This window comes from Mobula hypostoma, chromosome 3 (genome assembly GCF_963921235.1).
Source record: "Mobula hypostoma chromosome 3, sMobHyp1.1, whole genome shotgun sequence".
NCBI classification, from domain to species: domain Eukaryota; kingdom Metazoa; phylum Chordata; class Chondrichthyes; order Myliobatiformes; family Myliobatidae; genus Mobula; species Mobula hypostoma.
Genome location: NC_086099.1, coordinates 156,103,229 through 156,117,431, shown reverse-complemented (window position 1 = coordinate 156,117,431; position 14,203 = coordinate 156,103,229). Strand labels below are relative to the sequence as shown.

General features: G+C 39.2%; 1 protein-coding gene across 9 annotated transcripts in view; it reads left to right on the top strand.

Moving 5' to 3' along the window:
• LOC134344341 (growth factor receptor-bound protein 10-like) overlaps positions 1-14,203 on the top strand; it is a 242,278-nt gene that overhangs the window by 220,091 nt on the left and 7,984 nt on the right. For all 9 annotated transcript variants that reach the window (XM_063043962.1, XM_063043959.1, XM_063043955.1 and 6 more), the window contains 6 exons: positions 2,292-2,402; positions 7,343-7,441; positions 7,687-7,764; positions 7,927-8,043; positions 9,295-9,361; positions 9,463-9,550. In XM_063043962.1, coding sequence (XP_062900032.1) covers positions 2,292-2,402; positions 7,343-7,441; positions 7,687-7,764; positions 7,927-8,043; positions 9,295-9,361; positions 9,463-9,550 — 560 coding nt within the window. The remainder of the gene's footprint in view (positions 1-2,291; positions 2,403-7,342; positions 7,442-7,686; positions 7,765-7,926; positions 8,044-9,294; positions 9,362-9,462; positions 9,551-14,203) is intronic.

Sequence of the window (14,203 nt, the reverse complement as noted above, 5' to 3'; positions counted from 1 at the left end):
AGCTGACTTGATCAGCATTTCTGATCTGGCTATTGTTCACAATTGCACTTAATAAAAAAAAAAGTTACAATTAGAAAGTTTGCCAGAGTCTTTGGTGACATACCAAATCTCCTCAAATCTCCTTTGCGATTTTTATAAATGACTTAGATGAGGAAGTGGAAAGGTGGGTTAGTAAGTTTGCAGGTGCCACAGAGGTTGGTGGTGATATGCATAGTGTAGAAGGTAGCGTAGGTTTCAATGGGATAATGATAAAGATTAGCTTTATTAAAGATAAATAATAATATATTATTATATCGAAACGTACAGTGAAATGTATCACTTTTGTGCCAATGATCGACAGGTTCCAGGTATGGTGCTAGGGGTAGTCCACAAGTGTCACTGCACTTCTGGTGCCAACATAGCATATCCACAAGTCACTAACCCTAATTGTATGTCTTTGGAATGTGGGAAGAAACCAGCGTGGTCGTGGGGAGCACGTACAAATTCCTTACAGATGATGGAGAAAATTGAACCCCGATCAGTGATCGTTGATGCTGTAAGGTGATTGTGCAAACTGCTACACTACTGTTCTGAGCTGAGAAATGGCAGATGGGCTTCAATTCAGAGAAATGTGAAGTGAAACACTTTGGAAGATCAAACTTGAAAGTAATCTATAAAGTTAATGGCAGGGTTCTTAGCAGTGTGGCAAATCAGAGAGTTCTTGCAGTCCATATCCATAGATCCCTCCAAGTTGCCATGCAAGTTGATATGGTCATTAAGTTGTATGAAGTGTTGAACCTCATTAGTTTGGGAACTGAGTTCAAGAGCTGTGAGGTAATGTTATAGCTCTATAAAACTCTGGTTACAACACGCTTGGAGAATTGTGTTCAGTTCTGGTCACCTCGTTATAGGAACGATGTGGAAGCATTAGAGAGGGTGCAGAGAAGATTTGCCAGGACGCTGCCTGGATTAGATTATGGGGACACTCAGTCCTCGTTTATTGTCATTTAGAAATGCATGCATTAAAAATGATACAGTGTTCCTCCAGTATGATATCACAGAAACACAAGACAGACCAAGACTAAAACTGACAAAAACCACATAATTATAACATATAGTTGCAACAGTGCAAAGCAATCCCATAATTTGATAAGAGCAGACCATGGGCATGATAAAAAAAAAAGTCTCAAAGTCCCGATAACCCCAACATCTCACGCAGACGGTAGAAGGGAGAAACTCTCCCTGCCATGAGCTTCCAGCGCTGCAAACTTGCTGATGCAGCATCCTGGAAGCACCCAACCACAGTCCAACTCTGAGTCCGTCTGAAAACTTGGAGCCTCCGCCCAGCCCTCCGACACTGAGCACCGAGCACCATCTCTGCCGAGCGCTTCATCCCGGCCCCGGCCGCCGAGTAGCAAGCAAAGCCGAGGATTCGGGGCCTTCCCCTCCGGAGATTTCGGATCACACAGTAGCGGCGGCAGCGAAGCAGGCATTTCAGAAGTTTCACCAGATGTTCCTCCGTGCTCTCACGTTTGCCTCCATCAAATCAGAATTGTGCACGGCATCCTACTTAACAGATAACAGATATTCATCACTGGAGAGGCCGTGCGCACTGCGTCAGGCATGTCTTATGAGGACCAGTTGAGCAAGCTTTTTTGTCTTTGGAGTGAAGAAGGATGAGAGGTGACATGATAGAGGAGTGCATGATGATGAGGCACAGTTAGGGTAGATAGCCAGCTCTTTTTTCCGGTGAAGCAGTAGCTAATACAGAAGCATGTGCTTTTAAGATGATTGGAAAAAAGTATAGGGGGTGGTCACAGAGTGACAAGTGCATAGAATGGACTACTAGGGGTGGTGGTAGAAGAAAATACATTAAGGACATTTAAGAGAGTCTTACATAGCACACAGATGAAAGAAGACTGGAAAGGTTAGATTGATCTTGGAGTAAGTTAGAAAGTCAGCACAATATTGTGGGTTGAAGGACCTGTACTGTGCTGCACAGATCTGTGTTCTATGTTCTGAGAAAATATTTAGTCTGCCACACAAGTTCTTTGTTGGTTAACAGATCTGTTAACTTGAATTCTTTGTCCAGTGGGTCCAATAATTTCAATGCATTTTAATGCACCCATTCTATAATTTAAAGTCATTTGCTGTGAGCATTGGCAGTTATATCTTCTCATCTGAAACTTTATTTTTCAGCGTAATTATGTAAACTTTAAAAGTCTTTTGTAAGTCACGTTTAAAAAATAAAATTAATTTTCAGGTAGCTATTTCACAAATAGTAATTTTTTTTCATGTTATCATTTGCGCAGGAACCAAGACATCTGCAGCTGTTGGCTGACATTGAAGATAACAATGTATTTTCATTAATAGCTGGAAAGAAAACATACAGTGCACCAACTGACTATGGTTTCTGTATAAAGGTACTTCTTTCTTGAGGTTATTTTTGCAAGTATTTCAGTTTTGCTTCATTTCTCGTAAACCTATAATTGTATCAACATTTGACTTTTCCTCCAAGCAGAATGAGTACATTTTGAGTGCACTCACACAAGCACATTCGCTTAATTGTTCTTATCACAAAGTATTCTGGAAGTATGTTTTGGTCAGAAAAACACAGTGTTGCAATCTTCGTATATCATTACATTATCAATCCAGATTCTCTGCTGAAACTTTGGCCCAACACCTTCTGACTCACTCCAAGATTGCTGAGCCACAATGAGTTAACCTTTGGAAATGGATATTCTCCAAGTCTGTTGAAAGGGATCATGTGCTTGGAGGCAGAGGATGTAGCCAAGGTCCTAAATCAGTACTTTGCATTGATATTCACCAAGTGGAAGGATGTGGAGGATAGTTAGATCACTTTGGAGCTTGCTAACACCTTGGGCAATTTGAGATGAAGAAAGAAGTGATACTGAGTCTTTTGAAGAACTTAAGGTGAACAAGTGCCCAGGGCTCGTTGGGATATATGGGATATTACGCAAGTTATTGATAGAGGCAAGAGATGAGATTAAAAAAGCTTGATCAAGTTCTTTATGACCTCTCTAGTCAGAAGTGAGGTCCCATAAGGCTGCCGAGTAGGTAATGTTGTTACTTGTTCAAGAAGGAAAATATGTATCATCCTGGAAATTATAGACAGGTGAATTAACTGGTTTATAATTTCCAGACCCAGTGACTTATAAATTCAGAAGTTATTGTGGAAGATTGTTAGGGTTAGGATTTATAAGCATTCAGAAAAGTATGGCCTAATTAGAGACTATGATGGGCAAGTCATGTCTTGCCTACTTGAAAATTTGAAGAGGTGATGAATGTGATGGCTAAAGATAGAACAGTCTATCTGGATTTTAGTAAGCTATTCAGTAAAGTCTCTCGTGGTAAGCTCATCCAGAAGATAAAGATGCGTAGGATCCATGGTGACTTGGCCGTCTGAATTCAGAATTGGCTTGCATGTAGAAGGGACTAGTGGTCAATAGTTCTTATTCTAACTGGAGGTCCATGATTGGTGTTCCCTAAGAATCTATACTGGGACCTCTTTTAATTGTGATATATATAAATGTCTTGGATGAAAATGTAGATTGGTGCATTAGTAAGTTTGTACATGACACGAAGACTGTGGCATTGTGGATAGATAGATGATTGCCAAAGGATATAGCAGAATATTGATCAATTACAGATATTGGTAGAAAAATGGCAGGTGGAGTTTAATCCAGGCAAATGTGAGGTGTTGTGCTTTGGGAAATCAAATGTATACAGTTGATGCTAGGACCCTTTAACAATGTTGAGGTGCAGAGTGATCTTGGGATCCAACTCCATAGTTTCCAGAAGGTTGCTGCTCGACTTGATAAAATGTAAGAAATCCAATCTGCTAATTAAATTTGCTGATGACACACTACACTGATTGGCCTAATCTCAAATAATAATGAGGTAGCCGACTAGAGAGGAAATCATCACCCTGACACAGCAGTGTCAAGAAAACAACCTCTCCCTCAATGTCGCAAAAACAAAGGAGCTAGTAGTAGAATGGAGACATACTAAACCCTATTGACAGCAGTGGATCTGGGGTTGAGAGGGTGAACAGCTTTAAGTTCCTCAGCATAAGTATCACCAAGGATCTCACATGGTCTGTAAATACTGGCTACGTGGTGAAAGAGGCACAACAGCGCCTCTTTCACCTCAGATGGTTGAAGAAGCTTAGTATGCCCCCCAAATTGTAAGAACTTTGTACAGGGGCACGATTGAGAACATCCTGACTGGCTGCATCACTGCCTGGTATGGGAACTGTACTTCCCTCAGTCGCAGGACTCTGCAGTGGGTGTTGTGGACAGCCCAGTGCATCTCCAGATGTGTACCTCCCACTATTCAGGACATTTACAAAGACAGGTGTATAAAAAGGGCCTGAAGGATCATTGGATACCCAAGTCAGCCCAACCACAAACTGTTCCAGCTGCTACCATCCAGGAGACGGTACTGCAGCATAATAACCAGGACCCACAGGCTCCAGGACAACCTCTTCCACCAGGCCATCAGACTGCTTAATTCATGCTGATGCAGTTGTACTTCTGTGTTGTATTGACTGTCGTGTTGTACATAATACATAATATTTAATATAAGATACACCCTATCCTCATTATATGCGTCTTCAGACTATGTGGATTCACAGTTATGTGAGGAACCTATTTCTACCAACGTCTCGTTATATGCATCCAAAATTCACAGTTAAGCGAGGAGCACTGACTTTCCGCCAATACAAGTCATGTGCGCATGCCTCACAGTCTCACAGTTGGGATGAGAAACACCACTTTCCTGCCAATACAAGTCAGGTGTGCACGCCTCACAATCTCTCTCCCACCACTCTTGTATTGGTTTTGGCAAGGTGTGGATGCGCGATCTTAAACTTCTGTTGGTTTTACCTACGGTGCAGTGATTTTGTGCTTGAAATATTTAACTATGCCTCCTAAGCATCCGATGTCATGTCCTGGACCGTCAGCCAAGCGGCAGACAACCGCTTTAACACTTGAAAAAAAGTTGGAAATGATAAACAGCACGGCATCAGCTGAAGGTAACACAGCTGTGGGACACTGCTGCTGGGAACAGAATCTTGTCTTTAAAGTTCTTTGGTTGCTTGACAATGCGCCAGCCCATCCTAAACATTTGGACAGCATTCATCCTAACATAACAGTGCGTTTCCTGCCGCCTAAAACAACATCGCTGATTCAACCACTCGACCAAGGTGTGATCCACATTCAAGGCATATGTATTTTTTTTTACCGCGAACTCTCTCTCAGATGCTGTAAGCAACAGACGATTTTGAAAATCCCCGGAGTTCACCAACCGTGAGGGAATGGTGGAAGTCGGAACACTTGGCACAAATGGCGATGGACATGGACCCAAGTTTAAAATGGAGTCAGCATTTCAGTTGTTCCCTGCTGTCAACCCTTCTTCCCTACAAGCAAATTTAAAACAAAATGCTACCAGGCAAACAACCTTCACCATTTTATGCAAATCACTGTAATCTTCGGCTGCCGGCAGTTCTAAGAGTTCTGTGAGTCTTCCTTCACCTCTTGCTGTGCTTGATATTATCCTGACGACCACAACCATCCACCTTATCCGTGTAACGTTGCCCAACACCACAACAACCACTCATCTCCCGGAGTGAACACACCTGCCACTGTTGGTGAGTACTGTACACCAGAGGATGTTAACTTTCTATGATTTCTCACATTGAATATTACCTTAAATTGATTAAATATAATATAAATGTTGTCTTGTAGTACTGCTTTTGTGTTGTATTGGTATAAAAATGTGAATAAATTACAGATAAAACATAGTTAGGAAGCCCTCTGGAACGCGTCCCTATCTTCTCCATTTAAATAATTATTCACATTATGCGATTTCACATTAAGTGTCAACTTCAAGGAACGTATCCCTCGCATATAACGAGGATAGGGTGTACTATAATTGCACATTGCACATTTAAATGGAAACGTAACATAAAGATTTTTACTCATATATATGAAGGACGTAAGTAATAAAGTCAATTCAATTCAATTCAATTCAATTCAATATGATGTGCTTGCTCTTATCAGTTGAAGCGTTGAGTTCAAGAGTCTAGAAGTTATGTTGCAGCTTTATAGAACACTGGTTAGGCCAGTGTTAGAGTATTGCATTCATTTCTGGTCACTCCATTATGTAGAGCCTTTGGAGAGGGTGCAGAAAAGGTTTACCATTTCCCAGGATGTTGCCTGGATTCAAGGAGATGTGATATCAGAAGAGTCAGGCAAACTTGGGTTGGCTTGTCTGAAGTGGAGATTTGATAGAAGTTTATATAGTTATGAGAGGCAGATGTGAAGAGTCAGCTGATATCTTTTTCCCCCAGGGCTGAAATATCAAAAATCAGAGGCCATACATTTAAAATGAGGGGGACAGTTCTAAAGAGCTGTGCTGAGCAAGTTTTTTTACAGGTACTGATGGGTACCTGAATTGTGTTACAAGGGGTGTTGGTGGAGGCAGTTACGATAGAAGCATTTAAGAGGTTCTTGGATAGGTACATGAATATGCAGGGTAAGGAGAGATATGCAGCAGGAGCAGGCAGGAGGATATAGTTTAATTAGGCATCTTTAGCTTAATTAGTTCAGCATAACCATAGGACAAAAGTCTTGTTCCTTTGTTATACTGTCGTGTTTTCTTTCAATGTTCTCTGTCTGCATTCACTTGAACTGGTCCCTTCTGCCCCAGAACTGGAACATTACTTCTGTTTTTTTTCTACTGTTATGATATTTACTAATTTGCCACACTGACAACAATCCAGAGATTACTACTTTTTGAGATTATAGAATTGGTTAAAAAATATGAGCAGTGATGGCAATTCAGACATAGCATTGTTGGTGAAAAATAAGTTTTGTTATTTGGACTTAAAAAGCAGGACAATGACCTAGAGCTATGTATCAGCAAATGACGCATTTAAATGATAAAAGCCCTTACCACTCTTTCAGTGGTAATTTCACTCTCTCAGCATTTGTTGAATGAACTAAATGTTACTCAACTCCACTGAAATCTTGTTATCAGTTAAATCCATGCCTCAAAGTTATTGCTGCTGTTCAGATAAACAGTTAAGATCTATTTCACCTTTTTAAGTATCTCATAATTTTGTATCCCTCAAAAAAATCAAACATAACCTCGTGCTGTTGTATAGAATTAAATCTCTAGTCCTAGTAACATATAAATTTCCTATTGCCTCCAATCTGTTGAAGGTGCTGTTTATTCACTTTTTTAAAAAAATATAAATAATTAGCCATAGCTGCAATAAATAAAATGAAATGTTTAATATTCTGAAAAAATGCACACTATTGCTTCTTGTTTAATGTAGCCCATAAAAATGAGAAATGAAACAAAAGACCTTCGGATGTTTTGTGCAGAAGATGAACAGAGTAGGACATACTGGATGACAGCCTTTCGGCTCTTCAAGGTATTCCTTTAGTTCTATCAATTTTTTGTGATACCACCAAATCCTTTTACCTTATTTAAATTCAGAGCTCACTTGCTGCTCTGCTTGGTGTTAACTTGGTGCAAGTTTAAAGATGTAATTTAATAAGATCATTTGTTGCAGACTTGCTTGTAACTTTGAATGTCTGTTGCTTGATTATGAAATGTATAAAAGTTATTTTAGCATGAATACAATGAGCAGTTTATTTCCTTTATTTCTTTCTGTAGTATGGTATTCTTTTATACCAGAACTTCCGGATACCTCAACAGAGGAAAACATTGCTATCTCACTTCTCCACACCAACGGTAGGATAACATTTTGGAGGGGACAAATGTTTGCATTCTACTTTTTACCTTCTTGATTTCTTGCTATTTGCTTCTTATAATAGTAATATTTTTTAGAAATGCTCGCATATTGTGAGAAAAAATGGCTTTCTAAGTGTTATTTATATCATCACTAATTTTCAGAGAAGTGTATCAGAAAATTCCTTGGTAGCTATGGACTTCTCTGGTCAGACAGGTCGAGTTATTGAAGATCCTGCAGAGGCTCAAAGTGCAGCTTTGGAAGAAGGTCAAACATGGAGGGTAAAAAAAAACTTACTTTTTTCCCCTTTGAAGGTTTATTAAGAGGTTCCAAAAAGATGGAAATAATATCCCAGAGATGTCTTTGCTGTGCTTCATTTATTAAAGGCCTGTTTATCTAGTATCTTGTAATTCAGCACACTCTTGTAACTGGCATTTCAGTGAGAATAGACCAGCTGTATCTTAATGAACTAGCATATTTGATTAATCTGATATGTCAGATAACAGAGGTTTTACTGTGATTGGACTCAAGTCCTTAACATTTTTCCAAAAATATTAGTGAATTTAAATGTCCATGGCCTAGAAATATTCCAGCACACTTCGTGTGTTACAATGATGAATTTTAATCAAAACCTGATCATTTTCCACTGCTTAATATTTTCAGCATTCTGATGTGAGACAAGATAGCTGAACAAAATCTTCAGAAGTTTGTACTGAATTGTGTGCCAAATATTTCAGGCTAATTCCTTCTGGCAATTATGGCTTGACGTCTACAGTTTCTACAGTATCATCTGCAGTTCTTCAGCTTGTATGTTGTTATATTATAATCAGCATTTGCACTAGATTGTAATTGGATTTCCTTAAATGTGATACAATCCCACACTAAAATTTATTCCAGAAAATATAAACTCGTGGTTCAGAAGGTAACATACTGGTGTAAATGACTGGCTGGCTAACAGGAAACAGAACAAATAAATTCTTTCCGATTGGAAAGATGTAACAAGCGAATCACAAGGATCAATGCCAGTAGTCAACCTGATGCAACTTATATAAGTGACTTGGGTAAATTGGCTGAAGGCATTGTTGCTAAATTTGTTGATAAGGCAAATGGGAAAAGACGTTAGAAAGAAAATATAAGAAGACCACAAAGGGGTATAGATTTTGCTGAATGAGGAAAGATCTGGCAATTGAGTATAATATAAGAAAATGTGAAATTAACTGTTGGCAGTAAAACAAAAAAAATCTAAATACTGAGAAATACAAAGTTATGACATTAAGAAGGATCTAGATATCCTGCATGATTTGCACGAAGCTAGAATGTAAATAGAGCAAGTAGTTAGGAAAACCAACAGAATGTTATTGTTTATCACAAGTGGAACTGAATACAAAAGTAGGATGATTATATTTCAGTTTTATAGGATGTCCAGAAGACACATTAATAACTATTAAATTAATATTTAAATGTTAGAATGAAGTATTGCACAATACCTGCATTATTTAATATTATTTTCCATTTAATGATTTAATTGACAGAAACGTAGTCAACGCATGAACACATTGGGTAGTTCAAGTCCTCTACATCCTCCCATGCTCAGTCACAGTAAGTTGTATTTAAACTGAAAGTTTGATTTTATTCAATTATTTGTTAGTAGAAGTTTCACAAAGTTTGAAACTTTAAACCTGATCTGTTTAAATATCCAGCTATTCACAGGACACAACCGTGGTTTCATGGGCGCATCACTCGTAAAGAAGCTCATAGTATTATCGAAAAGCATGGCCCTGTGGATGGGTAAGAAAAGAAAGGGAAAAAAATGATCTTCAAAATCCAAAAGCATCTCTGTAATGTAATTAACCTTGTACTGTTAAGAAATTTAAAATTTTTTCTGAAGCTTGAAGATTATTAATTATAACCAAAATGGTTTGTGCAAAATTCTTGCTGATTATTCAAAATGTAATTTTTTTCACTGCATTTTATCTTTTTCTGTTAGTGATAAGTGTGTTATGTAATGAACCGGAGGTGATGAGGGAGCTTATGGTAAAGAAACCCTTAGGAGGCAGTGATCACAAAATTGATTGAGTTTATCTTGAAGTTTGATAGGGAGAAAGTTAAGTCTGCTTTGGCGGTATTTCAGTGGAGTAAAGGAAATTACAGTGGTATGAGAGAGGAGTTGGCAAAGGTTAATTGGGAGGAAATGTTGGCAGGGATGACAGCAGAGCAGCAATGATTTGAGTTTCTGAGAAAACTGAGGAAGGTGCAGGATAGATGTGTTGCAAAATCAAAGAAATCCTCAAATGGCAAAATAGTACAACCATGGCTGACAAGGGAAGACAAAGCTAATGAGAGGGCATACAACAAAACCAAAATTAGCAGGAAGACAGAGGATTGAGAAGGTTTTAAGAACCTACAGAAAGCAGCTAACATAATCATTAGGGGGGAAAAGAGGAAATATGAAAGCAAGCTAGCAAACAATATCATGGTAGATAGAAGTTTTTTCAAGTATCTAAAAGTAAAAGAGAAATGAAAGTGGATATAGGACCACAAGAAAATGAAGCCAGAGAAATAATAACAGAGACAAAGGAGATGGCAGATGAACTAACTGAGTATTTTCCATCAGTCTTCACTGTAAAAGACACTAGCAGTGTGCCAGGTGTTGAAGGTTGTGAGGGAAGAGAATTGAGTGCAGCCACTATTACAAGGGAGAAGGCACTCAAAAAATGCTGTAAGATCTAAAGGTGCATAAGTCACCCGGACCAGATGAACTGCACCCTAGGGTTCTGAAAAAAGTTTGCGATAGAGATTGTGGAGGCATTAGTAATGATATTTCAAGAATCATTGCACTCTGGCATGGTTCCGGACGACTGGAAAATTGCAAATATCCCTGTACTCTTTAAGATAGGAGGGAGGCAGTAGAAAAGAAATTATAGACCAGTTAACCTAACCTCAGTGGTTGTGAAGATGTTGGAGTCAATTATTAAGGATGAGATTAAGGTGTACTTGGAGACACAGGACAAGATAGGACAGAATCAGCATGGTTTCCTTAAGGGAAAGTATTGCCTGATGAACCTGTTGGAATTCTTTGAGGAGTTTACAAGTAGAATAGATAAAGGGAATACAGTGGATGTTGTATATTTGGATATTCAGAAGGCCTTTGATATGGTATCACACATGAGGTTGCCTACCAAGTAAAGAGCCCATGGTATTACAGGAAAGTTACTGGCATGGTTAAAGCATTGGCTGATGGGTAGGAGGCAGCGAGTGGAAATAAGAGTGGCTGCCATTGATGAGTGGTGTTCCACAGGAGTTGGTGTTGATCGCTTTGTTTTATGGTTATATGCTGTATATCAATGATTTAGATGATAGAGTAGATGGCTTTGTTGCCAAGTTTGCAGATGATATGAAGATTGGTGGAGGGGCAGGTAGTTTTGAAGAAACAGGAAGGCTCCGGAAGGACTTAACAGATTAGGAGAATGGGCAAGAAAGTGGTAAATTAAATACAATATTGAATAATGCACGGTCATGCACTTTGGTAGAAGAAATAAGTGTCCAGATTATTTTTTAGAAAATCCAAAACGCCGAGGTGCAAAGTGACTTGGGGTCCTTGTGCAGAACATCCTAAAAGTTCACTTGAGGTTGAGTCGATGGTAAGGAAGGCAATCTCTTTATTTCAAGAGACTCAAATATAAGAGCAGGGATGTGATGCTGAGTCTTTATAAGGCACTGGCGAGGCCTCACCTTGAGTATTGTGAACAGTTTTGGACTCCTTATCTAAGAAAAGATGTGCTGGCATTGGAGAGGATTCGGAGAGGTTCACAAGGATGATTCTGGGAATGAAAGAGTTGTCTTATGAGGAACTTTTGATGGCTCTGGGCCTGTACTCACTGGAGTTTAGAAGGATGGGGGGGCGGATCTCATAGAGACCTTTCTTTTGAATGTTGAAAGGCCTAGACAGAGTAGATGTGGAAAGGATGTTTACCATGGTGGGGGTGTCTGAGACAAGAGAGCACAGCCTCAGGATAGAGAAGCGTCCAGTTAAAACAGAGGTGTGGAGAAATTTCTTTTGCGAGAGGGTGGTGAATTTGTGGAATTTGTTACCACAGGCAGCTGTGGAGCCCAGGTTGTTGGGTGTATTTAAGGTGGAGATTAATAGGTTCTTGATTGGCCACGGCATCAGAGATTACGGGAAGAAGGCCGGGGAGTGGGGTTGAGGAGGGGAGAAAAAAAGAATCTGCCATGATTGAATGGTGGAGCAGACTTGATGGGCCAAATGGCCTAATTCTGCTCCTATGCCTTATGGTCTAAATAGATTTTTATTAGAATGCCAAGGAAGAAGTAAATGAAGTTGGATAGTGAGCAACTTTACAACTAAGAGATTTATAAAAAGCAAGGTGGAAGTTGCCTGGCAAAAAGCATTAAAAAATAGACAAAGCACTTTGATAAGAATGTATAAAGATCAGGCTAGCAATTGGAAGTGTTGTGCTTCTTACAGAGGCAGAAGAATATATAATTAAGAATAAGGAAATGGTAAAGGAATTAAACAATTACTTTGTTTCTGTCATAGATTGGAAGAGCGCGAAATAGGCCCAATTGGTTCACAAAGATTCCCATCAAAGCTCATCCATTTGCCCGTGTTTGCCCATATCCCTCTAAGTATTTTCTATCCATGTACCTGCCTAAGTCACTTCCTCAAGCAGTTCATTCCATAGACTGACCATCCTATGGGAGGAAAATGTTGCCCTTGGAATACAATTAAATCTCTCCCCCTCACCCTAAACCTATGATTTTTGATTTTCCAACCCTGGGAAAAAGACCCTATACCCGGTTTTATACACCTATGTAAAACCATCTTTCATCCTCTTACATTCCAATGAATAATATTCTTAGTACTCTCCCATAACCCAGTATCTCAAATCACAGCAACCTCTTCGCAGTCTTTGTATCTTAATTTCTTCTTTCCTGTAGTCAGGGGACCAAAGTTGAACACAATATATCAAATGTGCCCTCACCAATATCTTGTACAACTTCAAGATTACATTCCATCTTCTCTACTCAGTGCTCTGACTGATAGAGGTCAGCATGTCAAAAACCACTTTCACCACCCTTTTGACTTATGACATTATTTTCAGGGTATCATATACTTGTTTCCCTAGATTCCTTTGTTCTACAACACCCCCGGGCCCTACCATTCACTGTCCACCAATCATTTTCTAGCCAATGTGCAACAATTGCATATATTCAAATTAAATTTCATTTGGGATTCTATGACCTACTTAACATGCTGATCAAGTTCCCTCATTAAATCACGATACCATCTTTACCATCTACAACACTATCTATTTTAGTGAAATCTGTTTACAACCTTACTAACCATGCCTTCTTATCCAAAGCATTGATATTAATGACGAATAGCATGACCCCAGGGGATCACCAACACTATTGTCCTTTTCTTCCTACCATCAAGCCAATTCAAAGATCAAAGTAAATTTATTATCAGAGGACATACTTGTCACCATATACTACCCCGTGATTTCATTTTCTTGCAGGCATTCACAGTAGATACAAAAAACACAATAGAATCAGTGAAAAATTACACACAAAGATGAACAAACAACCAATGTACAAAAGACAACAAATTGTGCAGATACAAATAGAGAAACAAAATAATAAATAATGTTGAAAATATGAGTCGTAGCGTCCTTGTGAGATCATAGGTTGTGGAATCAGTTCAGTGTTGGGATGAGTGAAATCATCCACTCAAGTTCGGGAACCCGATGGTTGAGAATTAATAACTGCTTCTGACCCTCATGGTGTGGGACCTAAGGCTCTTCTACTGCCTTCATGATGGCAGCAACAAGAAGAGAGCATGGCGTGGATGGTGGAGGTCTTTGATAATGGATGCTGCTTTCCTTCGCAGTATTCCTTGTACATGCGCTCAGTGATGGGTGGGCTTTACCTTGATGGAGTTGGTTATATCCATTACCTTTTGTTGGCTTTTCTATTCATTTTCCATACCAGTCTGTGATGCAGCAGGTCAATATCCTCTGCACTGCTTATCTATAGAAGTTTGTCAAAGTTTTAGATAACATGCGGAATCTTTGCAAAGTCCTAAGAAAGTAGAGGCACTGCTGTGTCGTTGTAATGACACTTAAGTGTTGGACCCAGGACAAATCCTCAGAAATGCTAATGCCAAGGAATTTATTGACCCTCTCCACCTCTGATACCCTGGTGAGTACTGGCTGATGGACCTCCTGTAGTCAATAATGAATTCTTTGATTTTGCTGACATTGAATGAGAGGTTGTTGTGTCACCATTTAGTCAGATTTTCAATCGCACTCCTATATGCTGATCCATCACCTCCTTCGATTCAGGCAATGATATTGGTGCCAGCTGCAAACTTAAGTATGACATTGGAGTTGTACTTAGCTTCACAGATATATATATAAA